The sequence below is a fragment of the Lactuca saligna genome, chromosome 7, assembly GCF_052625555.1.
Source record: "Lactuca saligna cultivar CGN05327 chromosome 7, ASM5262555v1, whole genome shotgun sequence".
NCBI classification, from domain to species: domain Eukaryota; kingdom Viridiplantae; phylum Streptophyta; class Magnoliopsida; order Asterales; family Asteraceae; genus Lactuca; species Lactuca saligna.
This window is the reverse complement of record NC_136423.1, coordinates 85,288,074-85,308,507: the sequence shown is the minus strand read 5'-3', so window position 1 is coordinate 85,308,507 and position 20,434 is coordinate 85,288,074. Positions and strand designations below refer to the sequence as shown.

The 20,434-nt window shown below is 35.0% G+C and overlaps 2 protein-coding genes across 2 annotated transcripts; both read right to left on the bottom strand.

Moving 5' to 3' along the window:
• Nucleotides 1-2,191: 2,191 nt before the first annotated feature.
• LOC145007103 (uncharacterized) lies at nucleotides 2,192-3,238 on the bottom strand. The gene has a single exon (XM_078966092.1). It carries the CDS (start codon nucleotides 3,236-3,238, stop codon nucleotides 2,192-2,194), a length of 1,047 nt encoding a protein of 348 aa, XP_078822218.1.
• A 3,426-nt stretch (nucleotides 3,239-6,664) lies between these two features.
• LOC145007102 (uncharacterized) lies at nucleotides 6,665-7,225 on the bottom strand. Its single transcript, XM_078966091.1, has one exon. The coding sequence runs from the start codon at nucleotides 7,223-7,225 to the stop codon at nucleotides 6,665-6,667; it is 561 nt and encodes a 186-aa protein (XP_078822217.1).
• Nucleotides 7,226-20,434: the final 13,209 nt, after the last annotated feature.

Genomic DNA, 20,434 nt, shown 5'->3' with positions numbered 1-20,434 from the left:
ATCTGTATGTGTTCAATTTTAAGTGTACTGGAATGTGTTTCCCGCTTCCTGATATGCCCCAGCCATCAAGAACTTCCAGAATACTCCTTACACCGGGTGAGCAGACAACCATTCACAGAGAGGATAGATTCAGAATTCTATTACTTATTACTTTAGAGGGGTTGAGAAGTAGAAGGTTGCATATGTTGTGTACCAGGTCGGGTTAGAAGTCACGCAGAGGAGACAGCATATGGCTAACAGATAAGAAGTATTTCACACATATATAACTTCCAGAGAAATAGAGTTGCATATGTTGTCTACCAGGTTGGATTTGATGTCACGCAAAGGAGACAACATATGACTAACAAATAGAAAGAAAGAAAACAATTTTCTACGGACCTAATTTATCGGAATTTACCAGTCGCTCCATCCAACCGGAATTAAGGACAAAATCCGCACATCGAGGAAAAGTTGAGCCACGGTTCCAAGTACGGATTCAATTATTGTCAGGCTGAACGGGTCTAACTAGGTAATGATTTGTCAAGTCTATAAATTTCCTAAGTTCAACTCTGCCTAGTCAAGTCCATTTGGAAATTTTTCGTGCCTACCGACGCATCAAACCAGAGCATAGACCCTTCAACTTCGGGTACGTTACGCAGACTCAGGTTGCCTGTTATCACTTTATCATATCACTTCCCCAACCAGTTCCCTCAAACACATATCATATTTTTGTATTTTTCTGAATTTTTTATGTTTTTGGATTTTCTGTTTTTCTAATGTTTTTGGATTTTTTTTTTGTTTTGGTTTTATTTCTCCCCTAAATTTGTGCATAGGAAAGAAACAAAAAGACAATGTGCAAATTTAAACTATCCTAGAACAAAAAAAATTAATTAATCCTCAAAATGAATCATTTTCAAAAATTCCACAAGCACATCGAATCGAGCTTTGTTAAACGGCTTGGTGAATAGATCCGCCACATTATTAGCAGTGGGGACCTGTTCTAGCCAAATGAGCAAGCGCTCATAACAATCTCTGATGAAATGAATTTTGATGTCAATGTGCTTGGTCTTGGAATGTTGGACTGGACTTTTAGTTATTTGAATAGATGCCTCATTATCATAATGAATTGGGGTTTCTAGATAATTCAAACCGTAATCCAACAGCTGATGTTGGATCCAGATAACTTGAGAGCAACACGCCGATGCATCAACATATTCCGCTTATGTTGTAGAAGTAAATATTGTATGCTGTTTCTTGCATTGCCACGATACTAGTCTATCACCAAGGAACTGACACCCTCCTGATGTTGATTTCCTGTCATGCTCGCAACCTCCATAATAACTGTAAGCAAAAGCATATAAATCAAATTCAGGGTTTTCGGATACCAAAGACCCAGTCGAGGACTGCCTTTGATATACCAAAAAATCCTTTTGACAGCAATAAGATGTGAAAGCTTAGGATTAGCCTGATAGCGAGCGCATTGACACACTGCAAACATGATGTCAGGACGAATTGCAGTGAGATACATCAAGGAACCAATCATCGATCTGTAATGTGTTTGATCTACGGATTCACCATCAGTGTCTAGAGTCATCAAGGGTCTTTCAGCCATGGGAGTTGAAGCAGGCTTCGTGTCTGAAAATCCAAACATCTCAAAAATATCGTCAACATACTTTGCTTGATGCAGCAGGATTCCGGTTGAATTCTGATTAACTTGAAGCCCCAGAAACATTGTCATTTCACCTAGTGAGCTCATCTCAAATTTCATCTTCATCACGCTTTCAAACTCTTTGCACAGCTTTGGACATGTGGACCCGAAGATGATGTCGTCAACATAGATTTGAACCAATATTTGATCATCACCCATATGCTTAATGAATAAAGTTTGATCAATGGTACCGCGAGAATAGCCATGTTCGAGCAAGTTCTTCGTTAGAGTTGCATACCACGCTCGAGGAGCTTGATGTAACCCATACAATGCCTTGTCCAACTTGTAGACATGATTAGGAAACATTGAGTCAACAAACCCCAGGGGTTGATCAACATAAATTTCCTCCTTGACCTTGACGTACAAGAAGGCAGTCTTGACGTCCATCTAGTAGACCGTGAAATTCTTGTAAGAGGCATACGTGAGGAAAATTTGAATAGCCTCTAGATGAGCCACGGGAACATACACTTCAGTATAATCAAGACCCTCAATCTGACGGAACCCTCAGACCACTAATCGTGCCTTATTACGAACGATTACACCAGAATCATCTTGCTTATTCCGATATACCCAACGTGTATCGAGAGACCGTTTGCCCTTCGGTAACTCAACCAATTTCCAAACCCCAAGCTTTTTAAACTGATTTAGCTCTTCATGCATTGCGTCTACCCAACTGGGATCATTTAGAGCCAATTCAATGTTTGTGGGTTCTATTTGAGAGATAAAGCAAGAGTAAAGACATTCATTCACATCCCCACTCTGACTCCTAGTCTTGACTCCATCATCCAACCGGCCAATGACATTTTCAATCAGATGATCGCGTTGAGTCTGGGAGGGTATATCTTGGCTAATCTCATTGATAGAAACAGGAAGAGTGTGAATATTGACACCTCCATCATCTGCTGGTTGAGTCCGATTAGAAGACTCTGCTACAAACTCATTTGCTATTACTTCAGGAAAGAGGAGTTCCATAAATGTTGGATTGTCAGCGGAAGCATCTGTAGTCATGAACTCTCTCTCAATGGGTGTTAGAGGTGTAGCATCAGCATTAGGAGTTTCTGGTGGAATTTCAGACACAGGACTAATTGGTTGTTCAGAAAACTCCCACTCAAAGTAAACAGAAGACTCCCCCTCAAGTGATGCATAGGATTCCCTTTCAACCGTTTGGGGTCTGTAGACAACTTCTTCATCTTCGTCTTCAATTACAGGAACATTCTTCAGACCAGAGGAAGATCCACTTGAATTATTTGAGAACACGTTGAGAGATCTGAATAATGATGTGTAATCAAACAACCAATCAGGACCCACTCTAGCATCAGTTTCATTCTCCTCCACCCAGCGCACATCAAAAGATTCAGCAATCTGCTTTGTTCTTTTGTTGTAAACCCTGTATGCAGTGCGCGCAGCATATCCCACAAAGTAACAGTCATCAGCTTTGGCATTAAATTTAGGGTTGGTATCTAAGTGAAGAAGGGTGCAAGGGCATCCAAATACACGGAAATGGCCTACAGATGGTTTGTGTCCATAAATAATTTCGTATGGTGTCTTCATCTGAGCTTTGTTGATTAGGACACGATTTTGCACATAGCAAGAAGTGTTGATCGCCTCGGCCCAAAAGAAGATAGGAAGCTTGGAATCACAAAGCGTTGTCCTCGCAGCATCTTTCAATGTTCTATTCCTTCTTTCAGAAACACCATTTTGTTGTAGTGTGTGAGCAGAGCTATATTACCGCACAATCCCCTTTTTTGCGCAAAAATGATCAAGAGTAGCATTCTTGAATTCAGTTCCGTTATCAATTCAAAGCGCCTTCACTTGATTACTGGTTTGTTTTTCAATCATCACAACAAACTTCTTTATCAGATCAGCAACCCCTGCTTTGTTGGATAAGAAGAAGACCCAAGTAAATCTAGAGTAGTCATCAATCACAACAAGATAGTATGAGCTTTTTTTGATGCTCAGGACGTTGACCGGACCAAACAAATCCATATGCAATAACTGGAGAACATGACTAATTGAGTTGATTTGCTTGGGCAGATGTGGTTTCCAATGATGTTTGCCTTGAGCACATGAAACACATTTTTCAAAAGTAATAAAGTCTTTGACAGGAAGGCCTCGGACCATTTCGTTTTTCGCAAGACGATTCAGGTTTTTCGCATTAGCATGACCAAGTCTTCGATGCCATAGAATAGCATTGTGTTCGAAAACCTTTGAGAATAGACAAGTGACTTGATCAGGTAGGTTACTGTTCATGTCAATGATGTATGCATTTTCATCCCATTTCGATTTAACTATAATCCATTTTTCTGGAATGACGATGCCAGGCTTGAGAATCAAACACTCCTTATCAGTAAAATGGGTTGAATAGCCTTTGTCACATATCTGAGAGACACTCAACCAACTGTGCTTTAACTCGGGTGCATAGTTGACATTTTCGAAGCTGAGCACTCCATTTGACAGAGTTCCGCGTTGTGTGATTTTTCCACCATCTCCGTCCGCAAAGGAAACATAACCCCCATTAAAAGTTTGAATTTTGCTCAACTGGGAGATGTCTCCAGTCATATGCCGGGAGCAGCCGCTATCGACGTACCATGGACGGACGATATTCCTCCGCAACTGCCCCTGCAAAATGAGCGGAATTATTTACATTTAGGAACCCAGGTCATCACAAACCTGGGTTTCCTACATGGTTTCTTTGAATCCCTTTTAATCTTTTTCAAATTATGATCTTTATTTGTATTTTCTTCAGAAAACATCAGGGATAAACTGGAAAGAGATTTGGGCTTCCATTGAAAATTAGGTTTTGTCAAAAAAATCAGTTGGCTTTGAAATGGGTTTCTTAACAGATTGGTATGAGCATTTGGGTTTTCTACCAGTGATGTTAGAGGACCCAGTGCTACCTTTTGAAGAAACCGATTTTGAAGCAGCCTTGTTTGAATTTTAAAAATGCTTATTATTTTTGACAACATTCTTATTCTTGTGTAAAATAGCCCTTGTTTTGTTTTTATCTCCTTTCCCATTATTATTTTGAGAATGAGACCCTGAGGATTTTCTAGTTAAAGACCTTCCTCGAGACTCATTTTCACTTCTAAATGACAAATAATGCATAAACATCCTGTTTTGACAATTCCGAGCGATATGTCCACCAACACCACAATTAAAGCAAATATGTTTATTGTTTGAATTGATATTGAATTTTTCAAGTTTATTTTCTTTACAGACACTCTTACTTTTCTCAGGAGAATATGCATGAGAGGAAGATTGTGAGATAAGTGAAGGTGTCTCAGTCATTTTGATTTGTGGAGTTGATGATTCTTCATGAAATTCACAATCATCATAATTACCAAACAGTTCATCAAACATATCAAAAAAATTAAATTCCACAGTATCATACAATGTGCTAACACAAGGAACTTTTTCAATCTTAACATACTCAGATTTGTTCACACTAGAGAAATTAGAATTAATAACAGAAACAGATTCTCCAGCTTCACACTTGGCCTGATCTAAGAGTGGATCTGCAGAGGAAGCAGAAACATTAGTACTTTTAATGTTAATAAAACCTCTTGAAACAAAATTGGCTGGTTTGCCATATCGAAGATGTGACTCCCTATCAGTTTCGTTTTGAGTCAAAGGGAATGATGTGTAATTATGATTAAAAGGTAGTGGAACACAATCATACCCTAGGCCTTTACTTTCATTTTCTTTTAATATCAATTGTGTTTCGCATAAAAATTCAATTGTTTTACTGGAAGCAGAGTAATTTTTGAAACTAACATTATTTTTTCCAGTTTTAATTGTCAATTCATCAAGTTCTTTGGTCACACTATCTAGTTGTCTCTTAGTATAATCATAAATTTCACATTTTTTACTGAATTGTGTTTGTACTTTTCTAAAGTCTTTTATTTTGGCCTCTAGTTGAGCTTTGAGTGCTTTATGTCCCTTCCTAAGTTGATAACCCTCATATTTAAGATCTTCTACTTGCCTACGTAAGGGTTGAACTTCATTTCGAAGAAGTGTAACATATTCCTTGCAAGAAAAAGAACAAGAAGGTAGGATTACCTCATTTTTCTTGGATTAGGAGGAGGTAGAAACCATCAGGGAAAGCTGCAACTCCATCATTTCAGCTTCTGGATCAGCATCATTGTTCTTTGAATCTGCATCATCAATTTGAACCAAGTGAGCATTCTCTGGCCCTGAGATGTTTAAAGCTTGAATCTGATCCTCCCAATCAAATGATTGAGCAACCATAGCTGTCTCTCCATTAGTTATAGCTCCCACACGGTTATTTGCCATTGCAACCACCTGTCGGTTGTTGTTGACTCTTCGATCTGGTTTTGGACAATCACGAGCCAAGTGACCCGGCTCGTGACAGTTGAAACATCTCAGCATGCTTTTGTTGAAACCCACCTTTTTGTCAGCATTCATAGCCCAATTGTTTTTCCCTGTTTTCTTGGCGAATTGTTTGGCTCTGAACACAGCCATAGCAATTTGCCAATTGATGTCCATTACCTCCACATCTTCAGGATGTATCTGGTCCAGATCAGCAAAAGATAGTTGTTGTGGAAGATCTCCAGCTACAAAGGCATTGTAACAGTTGACTAGCCGAGTGACTAGAGCGAGATTTTCATCGGATTCTTTGGTGTTGGAAGATGAGGCTTTGGTTGACACATTGGAAACCGGTACAGCTTGTTGAACTGATACACTTGGAACTTGATGTGGTGGAATCAATGTTGTGGCATTGAGGGTTTGACTCTGAGGTTGTTGAATTTAGAAAGCGTGACTTGAGTGGGTCATGAAGGATGACAGAGCAACATTGTTGGATGTAGTACCAAGATTTGCAGTAGAATATGAATTCATATGAATGATTTCTCTCTGTTTGTCATCAATGTCACAGGTGTTGATGACAGCCATAATTTCTACAAGAGTGAGACGATTCAAATCCTTGGTTTTCTTAATCACAGCCACATTCATATCCCATTATCGAGGAAGTGCATTCAGCAGTTTCTTGTTGATTTCTGACTTGGTTAAGAAAATCCCAGAAATGTTCATGTCAGTTGTGAGAGCAGTGAATCTTTGCAGTTGAGCCTCAAGAGTTTCTCCTCGAATGTAGTTAAAAATGTTAAACTTTTGTCTTAGCATGTCCTGCCTACTTTCTTTCATATCTTCATTTCCTTCATAGACCTCAATTAGATCTTCCCAAAGATCCTTGGCTGAAGTGTATTCGCGAAAGCCTTGAGCAATGTCAAAAGATAGTGCCATGGTTAATGTAGCTAAAGCTCTTTCCTGTTCTTCGACCAGTTCAAATTCTTCATCAGTGTAGTCTTCAATGGCCTTGTCAATCAAATGACCTCCAACAGTCATGGTCACCCTAACTGGACCTCTAAGTATGCTTCTCCAGATTTTGAAATCTTTTATCTTGATGTACTTCTCAATTCTGTATTTCCATTCGGGAAATCCTTCAGCAGACATCAACCTCGGAATGCGATTAGTAGTTCCCATAACAGTATCATGTTCATGAAAGTGAGCTTGAGAATCCATTTTAAAATTAAAGTGTTTTAACAATTCCAAAAGTGTTTACGGTTGGTATGACAAGACAAGAGTTTGCGGCCGTAAACGGAGTTTACGGTGAGTGTTTGTTGTTTTGGAGTTTACGATCAAATCAATTTACGGTGTTTGAGTATTTATAGTTTACTGTTCTTCAAAAATGTTTTACGGTGATGGTGTTTTAACTGATTACAGTTTCTCGAATGAAGTTTACGGTCAACAGTAAATTCCATGAACGTCCAAAATCTCGATCAGATGTGTTTGATACCAGTTTACTGCTCTGATACCAATTGTTAGGTCCAAATACGGATCTAAAACTAGTAATCAAACAAACATATGATTAAAATAACACATTAAGATAAACCAAAAGAGCTTCCACACGATTGAATATCAAAATTGTCAGGTACAACTCAATAGAGACCGTAAACAGAGTGGCAACCAACCCCCAAAAGACTAACACAGACACTATTTATACTAAACTGAACTGCAAATAGGGTTTATTGCCGTAAACGCCCTAAACACCATAAACATCAGAAATTAAGATACAGACACATAATCAAAACAATTCAGACACAAAGCCTAGCCCAAACCATTTCATGGCCCTTCACAAAGTCAGACTTGTTTTTGGCTATCTTTTAGCCCTGTTAATAGATCTTCAAGTCTTCTTCATCTTTCACCAATAACACACTTGTTCTTGGACCGTGAACCCCCTTTCAAGCTTAAAAAACGTGAGTATCTCTTCTACCTCCTAGTTAGACTTGTTAAACTCTTGATTTTAGCCTTCGATTCATCATAAAACATATGAACATCAAGAGTTTACGGCCATAAATCCTTGCATGGACGTAAAATCTTGTGTGTTGGTGTATGTTTTGGCTTCAAATTCCTTCAAGGCCAAACCTAGGACCTAGAACACCTTGGGAATGCAAGTAAGGACCTTAAAACACCTCATTTGCAAGTCCTCCCATGATTGTACAGCCATAAACTCCTTGACCATACACTTTAGGACCGTATACACCAAGGGCCGTACACTCCCTCGGTTGTATACCTCTTTGGCCGTAAACTCCTGGCCGTACATACCTTAGTGTGGCCATAAAACCCTTACATGCAATCCTTTATGGTTGTAACACTTCAATATAAGTGTTTCCTTATCCCTAAAGTGGTTCCTTACATGATTAGTTGTTTATACACTATTTATATAAACATATGTGTCATTATATGCTTATTAGGATCCGTTGGTGCCCGAGATTTCACTTAGCACTCAGCATCCTTTTCCGATATTTAGTCTAACCACTCACTGCATGTGAGTTTATACCCCTAACTACCCTTTTAAATGATTTTAAATGCTTTTATGGGGGGAATACAAGTTGAAACATTAAATTTATTATATCAATGACATGTGATTAATAACTATCAAATAGATGGATTTCTTATACTTCAAAGCTATGTTATCAAACAACCATTTCAAAAAACTTTATCAAACTCTTTTAAACTTATATACTGTCAAAATCATGTCTATTCAGATATAGTTACATAAATAAGGTTGACAGGACTTAGGACTGATAACTCGTTTTATTTCTTGTTCCTTGTTTTGTTGTGGACTTAGGGTATCAGTTGTTTGTCTGAATATCATTTGAATCTTAGTTATATATTATGTATATATGTATAGATATAAATTTTATTACATTAGTTCTATACTTTTAGATAACAAGGGTGTACAAACACACATGGTCATTCAGGCAACATTACTAGCAAACTATAATAGGTACAATTTAGGAGATTATTAATTACTATTTCTAGTACATTGAAACATACAAGAGTCAGTTCATACACGAGTCAATTCAAATATACTATAGCGAGAAACAAAAGAACATACTATAATGAGAAACAAGGAGGAACATGCTATACACTATACAAAGAGAACATACTACATACGATACAAAGAGAACATACAATACACTATAACAGATAGAGCATACTATACACATACAAGTATACTATAACATAAATGTGAGCCACTACTCTGGGGCATGGTATCATATTGTTGTGTCTCGTTTCATAACCAGAGTCTCCTGGAGGGATATCATATTGTTGTGTCTCGTTTCATAACCAATGGCAGGTCTTGAGAAGGCAGAGTACTTTCAGACTTAACTTTATTTTGAGTATTCATTTTTGGTGCCTTACTATTATTGCACAGAACACACTTGTATTGAATTATACTATTAATGCAATGGATGATGTTGTTGCATGTTTACTATTATGCATTGTTGTGATACTGTACATGACATCCTCCACCCCCAAATGTTTCCGCCAATTCGGTTTGGGGGTGTGACAAAACAACTTGACCACGGTCGATCCCTTTCCATTGGGAAGAGAAAGATTTTCTAGACTACTAATTTCACCATTGTCAGTGTCCATGGAAGTTTGGGAAGTAGATCTTCAAATCAAATTTGCTTTACCAGTGCTCTAAATCATTGTTGATTCAACAGTAACAAGAAAATAGGTAATATCAATAAAGGTCATGTCATGATTTGTCATCAGGTAGTGACTAAAGAACCCAATCAATAGCTAACTTCTTCAAGACTTCGACACCCAACTCTCCCATCTTTTCAACATGTGCCTTCATCTCCAAGATGTGAGCACATATAGACATTGCTTACCAATAGGGATTGAGTGACCTTGAACTTTTCAAGAACATGTGGGTTAATGAGAATAATTAGAGGAGGTGGAGGAAGAGAACGTGATTTCCATGATCCAATCTCGGGACATCATCTTTATTAGGAAAGCTTGTTCCAAGGGATTTGGGAAGATTATAGTTGTCTGAACTAGACATCTACAATGGGACAAATTCAAGTTAGTTGATTTAAATTGTTAATATAAAACCCAAAATGAGATTTTAAGGCTAGGACCCAGCACAATATTTTATAACTGGGAGGAGGGATGTCGTAACCCAAGCTATAAAATATTTGAAGGTAGGCAAATGACGATTCACCAATTTCCACCATGAAAACCTAATAGGGTTTTAATTGGATTGAAACTCCTATATCTTTTGAGATTCATTCAACTTTTCAATGGCATGTTTAAATCTCGGTTGTGCCCTCTCAAGTTTGTGATTGGTACCCTTAATTTTTATCTCCTAATCAATGTTTCGGTTACCAACATACACTCCACCAATCTATGATAAATACTTAGTTACCCTTTTCCACTCTTACTAGTCCATGTTAGTGTGCCGGTTACCCACACACGCTCCACCAATGACTTGGTAAGGTACAAAGTATAATTTCATGGGTTAGCACCAAATTCACATTTTCCTAAAGTAACTGAGATTCGGAATTTAATAAGGTTTAGTTACTTTATATTTATCATTATACTTTTAATGAAAGTAGAATTAATGTCCTGTCAAACCCGTTCAGCTAACGACCCTCCACCAGTCAAGGAAGCGGTGGGTGAGAGTGGACACCCATTAAACTGCCATTTTATAGGTAGTAACCTTATACCACCCTTATAGACCGGCTTCGTGAATGAGGCCTACTAACGGTAAGACTGAATTTGTTCTTATACATACATACATATATATATATATATATATATATATATATATATATATATATATATATATATAACTATTAACTATTAATATTAAAATAGTATAAGGGTTGAATTTTAACTTTTAAAATTCTAAGGGTTTAACTTGGAATTAAAGTATTCATGGGGGGAAACTTTACAAATTCCAAAACTTGAGGGGAAGTTTTAAACAATTCTAAAAACTTTTTGAATCCATAACATATGAGTTTAATATAGGTTTTAAAGACTTTAATGAACATCCATAACTTGAGGACAAGTTATGGAGTCTATAAAACTATTCATGAGAAAATACTCTCAATTATGTAACCTATAGCTTTAATGAAGTTTTGACACAAAAACTTTTGGTTTTCTATAACATGAAGACAAGTTATGAAATCCGTTAAAAATCATTAAGATCATCAATACAACTAACAAGCATGTCAAGAAAAACTATGATCTAGATTTTAATCATATGAACAAGACAATTCAAATCAACCAATTTTCATGTAATTAGGCTAACCATTAAACTTATAAAAAAACATGAAACTTTTGACAATTATCTATTGAATTGGATTAGAATGATCATTACCGCATCAAAAACAGGTTTATAGGTTGAAAACAGCTTAGGGTAATGATTCTAGTCCAATTTCAGCCTTAAAACTCTAACATACGCTTTCAGGGGCTCCAACTTGTCGACTGCATGAACCAACTCGACGAGGTGGATGGATTTTTTCATGGACTCGGCGATTCCATCAGTGGACTCAGTGATTCAATTGTCCAGAACAGTAGGAAATCATTTTTTACAGCATTTTCAAGCAAGTATCATCAAGTATAATTGAAAACAACCCTAAGCTCTGATACCATTGTTGGGTTTTGAGCATTCTAACACTCCTATAGTGTACATGTAACCCTATGTGCTCTGGATCTATGTTTTCTCTATTATACACGCATACATTCAAAATTCCAAAGAATCATCCTAACTAGCATATTATGAAGCAACTATACTACAAAATTCTAGTTAGTTGACATACCTTTTGATAGAACTTCAAGTCTTGAACCTTTAAGAACTTAATGCCACAAGTGTTGCACCTCAAATGGTTCACACAACACCACCATCAATTGGAATAACTTAAGAGAAGGTTATTTGGTTCACCCTTTATGAAATTTGGCTGCCATCTTTTGTGTATGCACTAGTCACCATTTCATGAACCATGGGGTCCTTTATATAGTGTGTCTCATTAGGGTTACACCATGTAAACCCATGACTTTCCATTTCCTTCATGATCCATGGGTTCAGCACAACATGTAGGACAATGGATCACAAGCCCACATATAAAAGAATGAATGATTTACATAATCAATCCACATATATTTAATTAGTCTCTTTTGAAAACAAAATTAATTCTTGATCAATACTAATAAAATAATACGATTTCATACTAATATATTTGAACTTAAAATATATTAATATAAATCATAAATAACCTTTTCTCAGTTTTCTATCCAATTTTTATGATGACATGCAACCCAACTGGACGATGCTACTCTCGGGTTGAACACATACTAATAATAGTTATGGGCTTAGACATCTAATCCAACACACTATATATGTGTTATCCCTTAGCCTAAAATCGGCCCCTAAGTCTCCTAGGAAGAGATATAGCCTATTTTGGAGTGTCTAGCCTCTCTCTCAAAGTCTTCCTTTGTTTATGGTGTTTGCGAACCATCTGAGGCATCACACTTGACGTACTAAGCTCTTGAACGGCCATAACTACAAGCTACAATAAAAAGGTATTATTCTAACTTGATTTTATGATTTATATGTCAAAATTGTATAGTAGTTGTAGGCTTCATGCTTTGAAAATTTTATTGCATGTATAAATAAACTTATATCCAAAGCTATTACGGTTGTATGTGCACCGTAGGAGTGTTATAGTACTTAAAACCCAATAGTGATATTAGAGACATATGTAGTTTTATGTTATATTCATGCATAGATAGTTGTTCAAAGTTGAAGAAAAATGAAAAAAACAATCTTTTAGCATGAACTCGATGAGTCCACTAATCGACCTGACAAGTTGGATGATTTTGGTCATGCACTCGACGAGTCCATAGCCTAGTTCGACGAGCTGGATCATCAGTTGGCGGGATTTTTGGGTTTTTGGCCTGTTTTGTATTAGGATCTAGGAAGTTATAGCAGTCCAAAATCAAATATCAGTCAAGGGTCGATATTTGGGATATAGGTTATCGTGGTGGGATATCGGTATTTTTATACCATGCGTAATTATATATATATATATATATATATATATATATATATACACACACACACACACACGCACACAAACATAAATCATACATAAAATTAACATAAAAAGTCAAAATTCAAAACTGGCAATGTTTGAAACATAATTTTACGTGAGCCATGGAATCTTCCACCAAGTCCACATTAACCAAGGCATCCAATTAGTTTATCTAGATCATCCACATCTCTAATCTCATCATCATCATTTAATAATTATGTACTTAACACACCAAGATGATCAAACCCATAGAAACTAGTAATTTAACACTAAAGTATGTAACAGCTAACATAACAATAAGATCGGTTAATACTTAAAGCATGAGTCTATGACCTAAAACTAACAATTAAGTATTTAACATAATAGAAAGTTGAGTTAAGTTAAGTCCATAAGACTTAAGGCAATGACTTAACACTAAAAAAAAGCAAGTAAAATTACTTAACCGATATCCCAACTGGCAATCGCCTGTAAATATCGGTAAATGTCACTGATTTTTGCGGTCCGATATTTTGGATCGATATTTGACACCGCTATTTTGAAAAGTACCGATAACCGATATCCCACATGGAAATCACCTGGAAATCGCCAATATTAACTACTTAGATTCGGATCATTACCACAAAAAATTTTATTTCATAAAATTTGATGGTGTTGATATGATAATGATTATCCTCATCCAATAACATGATGATTGCCAAAATTTTAAGATAATTACTTGATTTTGTGAAAAACTAATTATTTGTAAATTTTGAATCATCTTGCTACAAGAGTTGAATTAGATCAATTTAGTAAAAGATAAAATGAGATGATTGTTTTATTAGTTTAAAGTTAGATCTAAATTATTTAAGGAGTTGCAATTTTTGTTATCAAATTTGGAACTAAAAGGTTTTTTAAGGAATTACAAATAAATATTAGTTAAATTGATCTTAATGTTTTTTGAAGAGTTCCATAAGTTATGAAACTTGAAAAGTCTCATCTTCATAAAACAAATTAACTCCTTAAGTTATGGAGTTCAAATGTTTTTCAAGAATTACAAAATATGGCCTCAAGTTTTAAAAGTTGAAAAGTCTCAATTAACAAACATTGAATTCATAAAAACCCTAGTAATTTGAAAAGTTTTAAAAAATGTAACTCATGGGTTCATAACATAAAATTAATTAAATAGTTTTAATTTGATTTAGCATCTTGATGTTTTTTAAATAGTTCAATTAACTCTTATGGACTTTATTAATAGTTAATTAAATATTTAATTAAAAGATTATTATTAAATCCATAATCATATGGTTTATGTTTAATTAAATTAAGAGTATAATTTATGAATAGATTAAACCATCAAGTATTTTAAAATTTTAAAATACACCCTTACACTATATAAACTTTAAAGTTTAATATATTATATATGTATAAGTAAAAGGTCGGTCTTACCATTAGTAGACCTTATTTACGAAGTCGGTCTATAAGGGGGTATAAGTTTACTGCCTATAAAATGGTGGTTTAATGGATCCCCACTCTCACCCACCGCTTCCTTGACTGGTAGAGGGTTTAGCCGAACGGGTAGGATGGGACACTAAACCCTCATTAAAAGTATAATGAAATATAAAGTAACTAAACCCTTATAAATTCCCAATCTGGGTTACTTTAGGAAAAATATGAATCAAATACTAACAAATGAAATTGCACATTGCACCTTATTACCCATTAATGCAAGCATGTGTGGTTAACTGGCACACTAATCCGAGACTAATGCAGGATGGAAAAGAGTAGCTTGGAGATTATCATAGATCAATGGAGTGAGTGTGGTTAACCAGCACATTGATTAGGTGATAAATCACTTCGAGAGTACCAAGCTAATTTGCATGATTATTTACACCTTTTTTTGTGATCATCGATATCCCATTCACAAACTTGAAGGGTATAATCGAGATTAAACATGTCATTGAAAAGTTCAATGAATCTCAAAAGAATCTAGGAATTTTAATTCATTCAAAACTTAATAATCAATTTTGTTTTTCATGGTGGAAATTGGTAAATCGTCATTTACCTACCCTAAAATATTTTACAATTGGATTGGGGCATCCCTCTTCCGAATTGTAGAATATTGTGTTTTGTCCTAGCCATAACATTTCATTTTGGGTGTTATATTAAGGACTTAACTCAACTAACTCGAATTTCTCCCTTGTAGATGTCTAGTTCTGACAACTATGGTCTTCCCGAATCTTTTGGAAAAAGATTTCCTTATGAAGATGATGTCGCACGATTGATCGCGGAAATGGAAATCATACTTCACTTCCTAACCCTCCTCCAATTATTCTTCATAACCCACATGTTCATAGACTTGAAAATTTGAAGGTCACTCAAGCCCTATTGGCTAGAAAACACCAAGATGGAAAGTACATATGTGCTCACGTCTTGGACATGAAGCGGCATATTGACATACTGGGAATGTTAGGAATCATTGTCTCGAGGAAGTTGGATGTTGAATGGGTTCTTCAATCACTTCCTGAGTTATATGGTGATTTCATTAAAGATTACTATATGACAGACCGTGACATGTCCGTTATCGATCTTATATATTTGCTAAATGTTGTTGAATCAGCAATGATTTGGCGCATTGGTAATGTAAATTTGATTGGAAGATCTACTTCCCAAACTTACATGGACATTGACAATGGAAACTTTGGAAGTCCAAAAATGATTTCTCTTTCCAAAGGAAAGGGAAAGGCTAAGTCTGAGATTGTCGTGTGTACCATTCCAAAAGAATCTGTTTGTTTCTATTGCCAAGAGAAGGGGCATTGGTTGCGAAGCTGCTGTATCTACCTGAAGAACCACAAGGATGGTAAAATCAAAATGTACGAATCTGCATCAGGTAAGTTAACTATCTAACTCTATTAAGTTCCTATTTGAAGATTCTTAATACATGATGTGATAAGATTACATTTTGATATTTTGTAGGATCAAAGGAAGCTTAAAGGAAAAGCATGTTGAGTTTGATCGCGAAGAGATGGATTTCGATCACATGGTTTGATGATTGGATATTTGAGCTGATGCTAGTAATCGTGATAGATTGCTTAGGAAACATAGTTTGTAGTTTCATTGTAAGGAAAAGTTTTTCTGCATTTTTATAAATAAATAAAATTTTGAAATTTATCTTGTTTTATACTTCCTTACAATGGAATTTGTGAAAATTGGTGTTTAAATAATGTTAGCTATATTGAAAATGGATTTGATTTTTTCGTTTGTGGTAGTGTAATAATTTACCAAATAAGGAGATATTCTCATCACCCAAGTTTCAATTGGATAGAAACTTGGAATCATGCAACTTGTATTTTATGATGAATGAGAACCTTCATATTTGGGAAATTAAGACTAATTCCTTGTGTACATGTATATGTGAGTCAAGTGAAGGATTAGGAGATCTAGTACATATATATGTGCATTGGTCATGTCCACCACAAAGAATGATAAGACTATTCGTCATGATTTACTAAAGTTTAGTAAATATGGTTATGCTTACAAGATTAAGTATACTTCTGAATCATTGGAAAAGATTCAATGTACAGTAGATCGAATAAGAAGAATCAATTAGGCAGAAAGATAAAAGTTTCTCCAATCTGAAAGGAAATGAGAGTACTTTAGTATCGTGTTTTATGATCATCTTAATGATTATGAAAACCATATCACAATTGATACTCTAAGGAAACCTTAGTGCATTTTCATTGCTAAGAAGAGGTATCAGGACTTGTTGATATAGTTAAATCAATTAACGAGAGTCATACTTCGTTCCATAATCAAGTCTTAGAGTCATACTCCGTGATTGTGCCTTGAGTGACATAATCTTAAGAAAGGTTTATAACAATTATCAAATGTAGAGTAAAATGTTTTCTACTCTTGTACATTTGAAATTGGTATGTTGTGATGTTTTGGATAAAACAAAGATCAACTAAGACCGATTGTCAAAAGCGTTTGTCTTGATAAGAAACCGCACTAAGTCTTGAATATTTGTTTGTCAAGTAATTTTTCATGACAAAGAGAGTCTTATATGTGAAGAGGTCAGTGAGAATCTTAAGGATCTTGAAAGTTTCAAGAACTAATCAAGAGTAAACCTATTGTTAATCACTAGCACATGACTTGAGGTTTGTAACCTATCGTGTTGTCATATTCTTATTTTTTGTGCCCATTCTAGTTGGTTGACTATGCGTGTGAGTTCTATGAGTACTCAATTGTTTGCATAACAAATTATAAGCAATGGTAGGTCCTTGTCCTGCCAGGTGGCAAGAAATTAAGATTGACCAAGTTCAGTCCATATGAGTTTGGATTTGTCACTAACCTTGTCTTATGATTATGGTTATGACAAATTCACATAGATAGGAACACATATACCAAAAAATCTAAGTGTGATAAAGTTTCTCTCTAATTTATGAAAATAATTGTGAGGAAACACCTTCACTAAGTAAATTTTAAAAAGTTAGCTATTGTGATATTTTCATTCTAAATTTTGATTATGATTACAACATCCCTCTTCATAGTTCGAATTATGAGAAATGGAAAATAGTTTGAACATTCGAAACTTATTGTTGTAAGTTCTGAATAGTTTAGACACACATATGAGCTTTATAATAAAAGGTGTATAAACTTAGATAAAGGCTTATCAAATCATCTTGTATCAGAAATCTAAACTTTGGTAAGAAAGTCAATAAGTACATATTTCTAGAAGTCCAACTGATTTCTGAGTACATGCCAAAGCTAGTGGGAGCATAAGTGTTATGCTAATTAGAATATAATTATCATGATAGTCGAAGCATGATTATTATGTGAAGTATTGCAAGTTAGCAATACTAGTTATAAGAAACAAAGGGTAAGAATTTTGCAAAATTATAGAATTTGAAAAGTTATTTCGCTATAGTAAGGGAGAGGATACTTATACTTCAATTTGAATCTAAAAGCCTGGATTGAAATTTTAATTCTGTCATAAACATATGTGAATGCTATGTTGAAATGATTCAAGATAAGGAAATTCCATATATGGAAATATTATAGCAAAAGACTAGTCAAGCATCGTGCCTCTATTTAAGACATTATGTATTGTTCTACTTGCTTCAGATATAGGATCGATTGCATATGCTATAATATTTATGTGTTCTGAATTTTACAAATGCCTAGGGCATTAAGATGGAAAAAGGACCAGAACCGGATATGACTAAATCTATTAAGCAACCGTCGATGACAATATGAGGTTTACCAAGTATTGGTTGCTTGTGGATAGTTGAAAGTATAGTAATGAATGGACCATATTGATATAATTCTGAATAGATAGGATTCTATTAAGAATGTAAAGTCATATGGCCATTATGGAAAGGTTTCCATAATGGGAGTTGGATATCAGAAATCTATGAGTATGTTAGAAACTTTTATGCAAGAAGGATGTTCAAAGGAATGTGTTTTGAATTTAAGACTTTGTATCTATGGAATAGTCTTATAAAAATCTCCAATGGAAACTTTTGTAATTGGAAAAGTCTCTATTACTTGTGTACATAGTCATTACAAAAGGATCACTGCATATAAGCTTAGAATCTAACCGATTACAGTAAGTGGAAAGGACTTGGTATACTCACACTTATGATAAGGATTTAGAATTGTGAAATGAGTGTCATCGAAAATGTTTACAGTTTATCTATTTCACAAAGTAAGGACCATAGGTAAACATAGTAAGGACCATAGGTAAACATAGTGTGCATGCTTGGAGCATGGGATGACTATTGTTTTAACTCAAGTATTAAGTTGATTAATCGAAACATTATACAATGAATAATGTGTAATCAGTATGATGATTAAATAAAGGTATTTTATTTATATGTAATAGTTTTGAGACCATATTGGATTCAATTATTCTTGTCTTTCAGTTCGTATGTTTTGACTTCCCGAATAATAAGATTATTCAAATATCCATAGTCGGTCATACTTTGGAAATAGGTATTGAGGCAAGACTGTCATGAATCTGCCTGTAGATTGTCTAAAGTGTTAGATATAGATCAAGTTTGCTGCAGTATTCATGAGTACTCCTGTAATAAGATTTGAGTATTGGACTAAACCTACGCTTATCTGAATCACTTCATGATTTTATCATGAGTGATTGTGAGATGATAATATCTTATATTCTTGAAATGGAGAGATATAAGTTGTAGTTTACAAATCGTTTCCACATTGATGATATGAAAACACACCAGTAACTTGGTGTTATAAAATTCATTGTTGTGTGTGATTTGATGAGTAAAAAGAGCAAGCATATAAGTCGAATTTAGTGATGACAACCCTAAGCGCTTGGCTAAGCCTGGACTGATTTAATTTGTTTAACTAGTCAATCGTCATAAACTAGAATTCGGGAAACAACACATGAACAAAGACAATGATTATAATCCATGTCTCAGTTCATACGATATCTAGAATGGAGGAATATATGATCCCTTATCTAATGGACGTGTCATTCACTATGTTAGAGTTCGATAGCAACTTTTGAGAGCTACGATTGCTAGTCGGATTTTGAAGCCATACTTGCAATTATAGTTATTAGAGTTATCCAAGTGGGAGACTACTGGATTAGGTTTCTAGGACCATAACTATAATTTATATGTACTTTACATGAGAGTAGCATGGTCCATTTGGGTTGCCTTCAACAGAACAATCTGAATTGGATGGATATTTGAGAAAAAGGCTATTTATGATTTACTAATATGTTATAAGTATAATATATTAATTGAGAAATCATAGTATTTAATTAGTATTGATCAAGAAATAATTTGGAATTAATTTAGTGATCAAAAGAGAATAATTAAATTAATGGAGACTAATTATGTAAGTTAGTAATACATATGGTTTTGGGCTTTTGATCCATGATGGACTAAGTTTATGCAAGAGTAATGAAGAGTTAGTCCACATGAGTTATGGATCATAAGCCTATGTGTATGGATTAGGGTTTACACATGACCCTTGGAATCCTACACTATATATGTGTTATCCCTCAACCTAAAATCGGCCCTAAGTCTTCTAGGAAGAGATATAGCCAATTTTGAAGTGTCTAGCCTCTCTTTTAAAGTCTTTATTTGTTCATGGTGTTTGTAAACCATTTGAGGCATCACACTTGAGGTGTTAAGCTCTTGAAAGGCCAAAACTACAAGCTACAATAAAGAGGTATTCTTCTAACTTGATTTTATGATTTTAATGTCAAAATTGTATGGTATTTGTATAACTAGAGAAAACATAGACCCAAAGTTATTAGGGTTGTATGTGCACCATATGAGTGTTATAGTACTTAAAACCCAACACTAACAAGTAAGGAAATTAT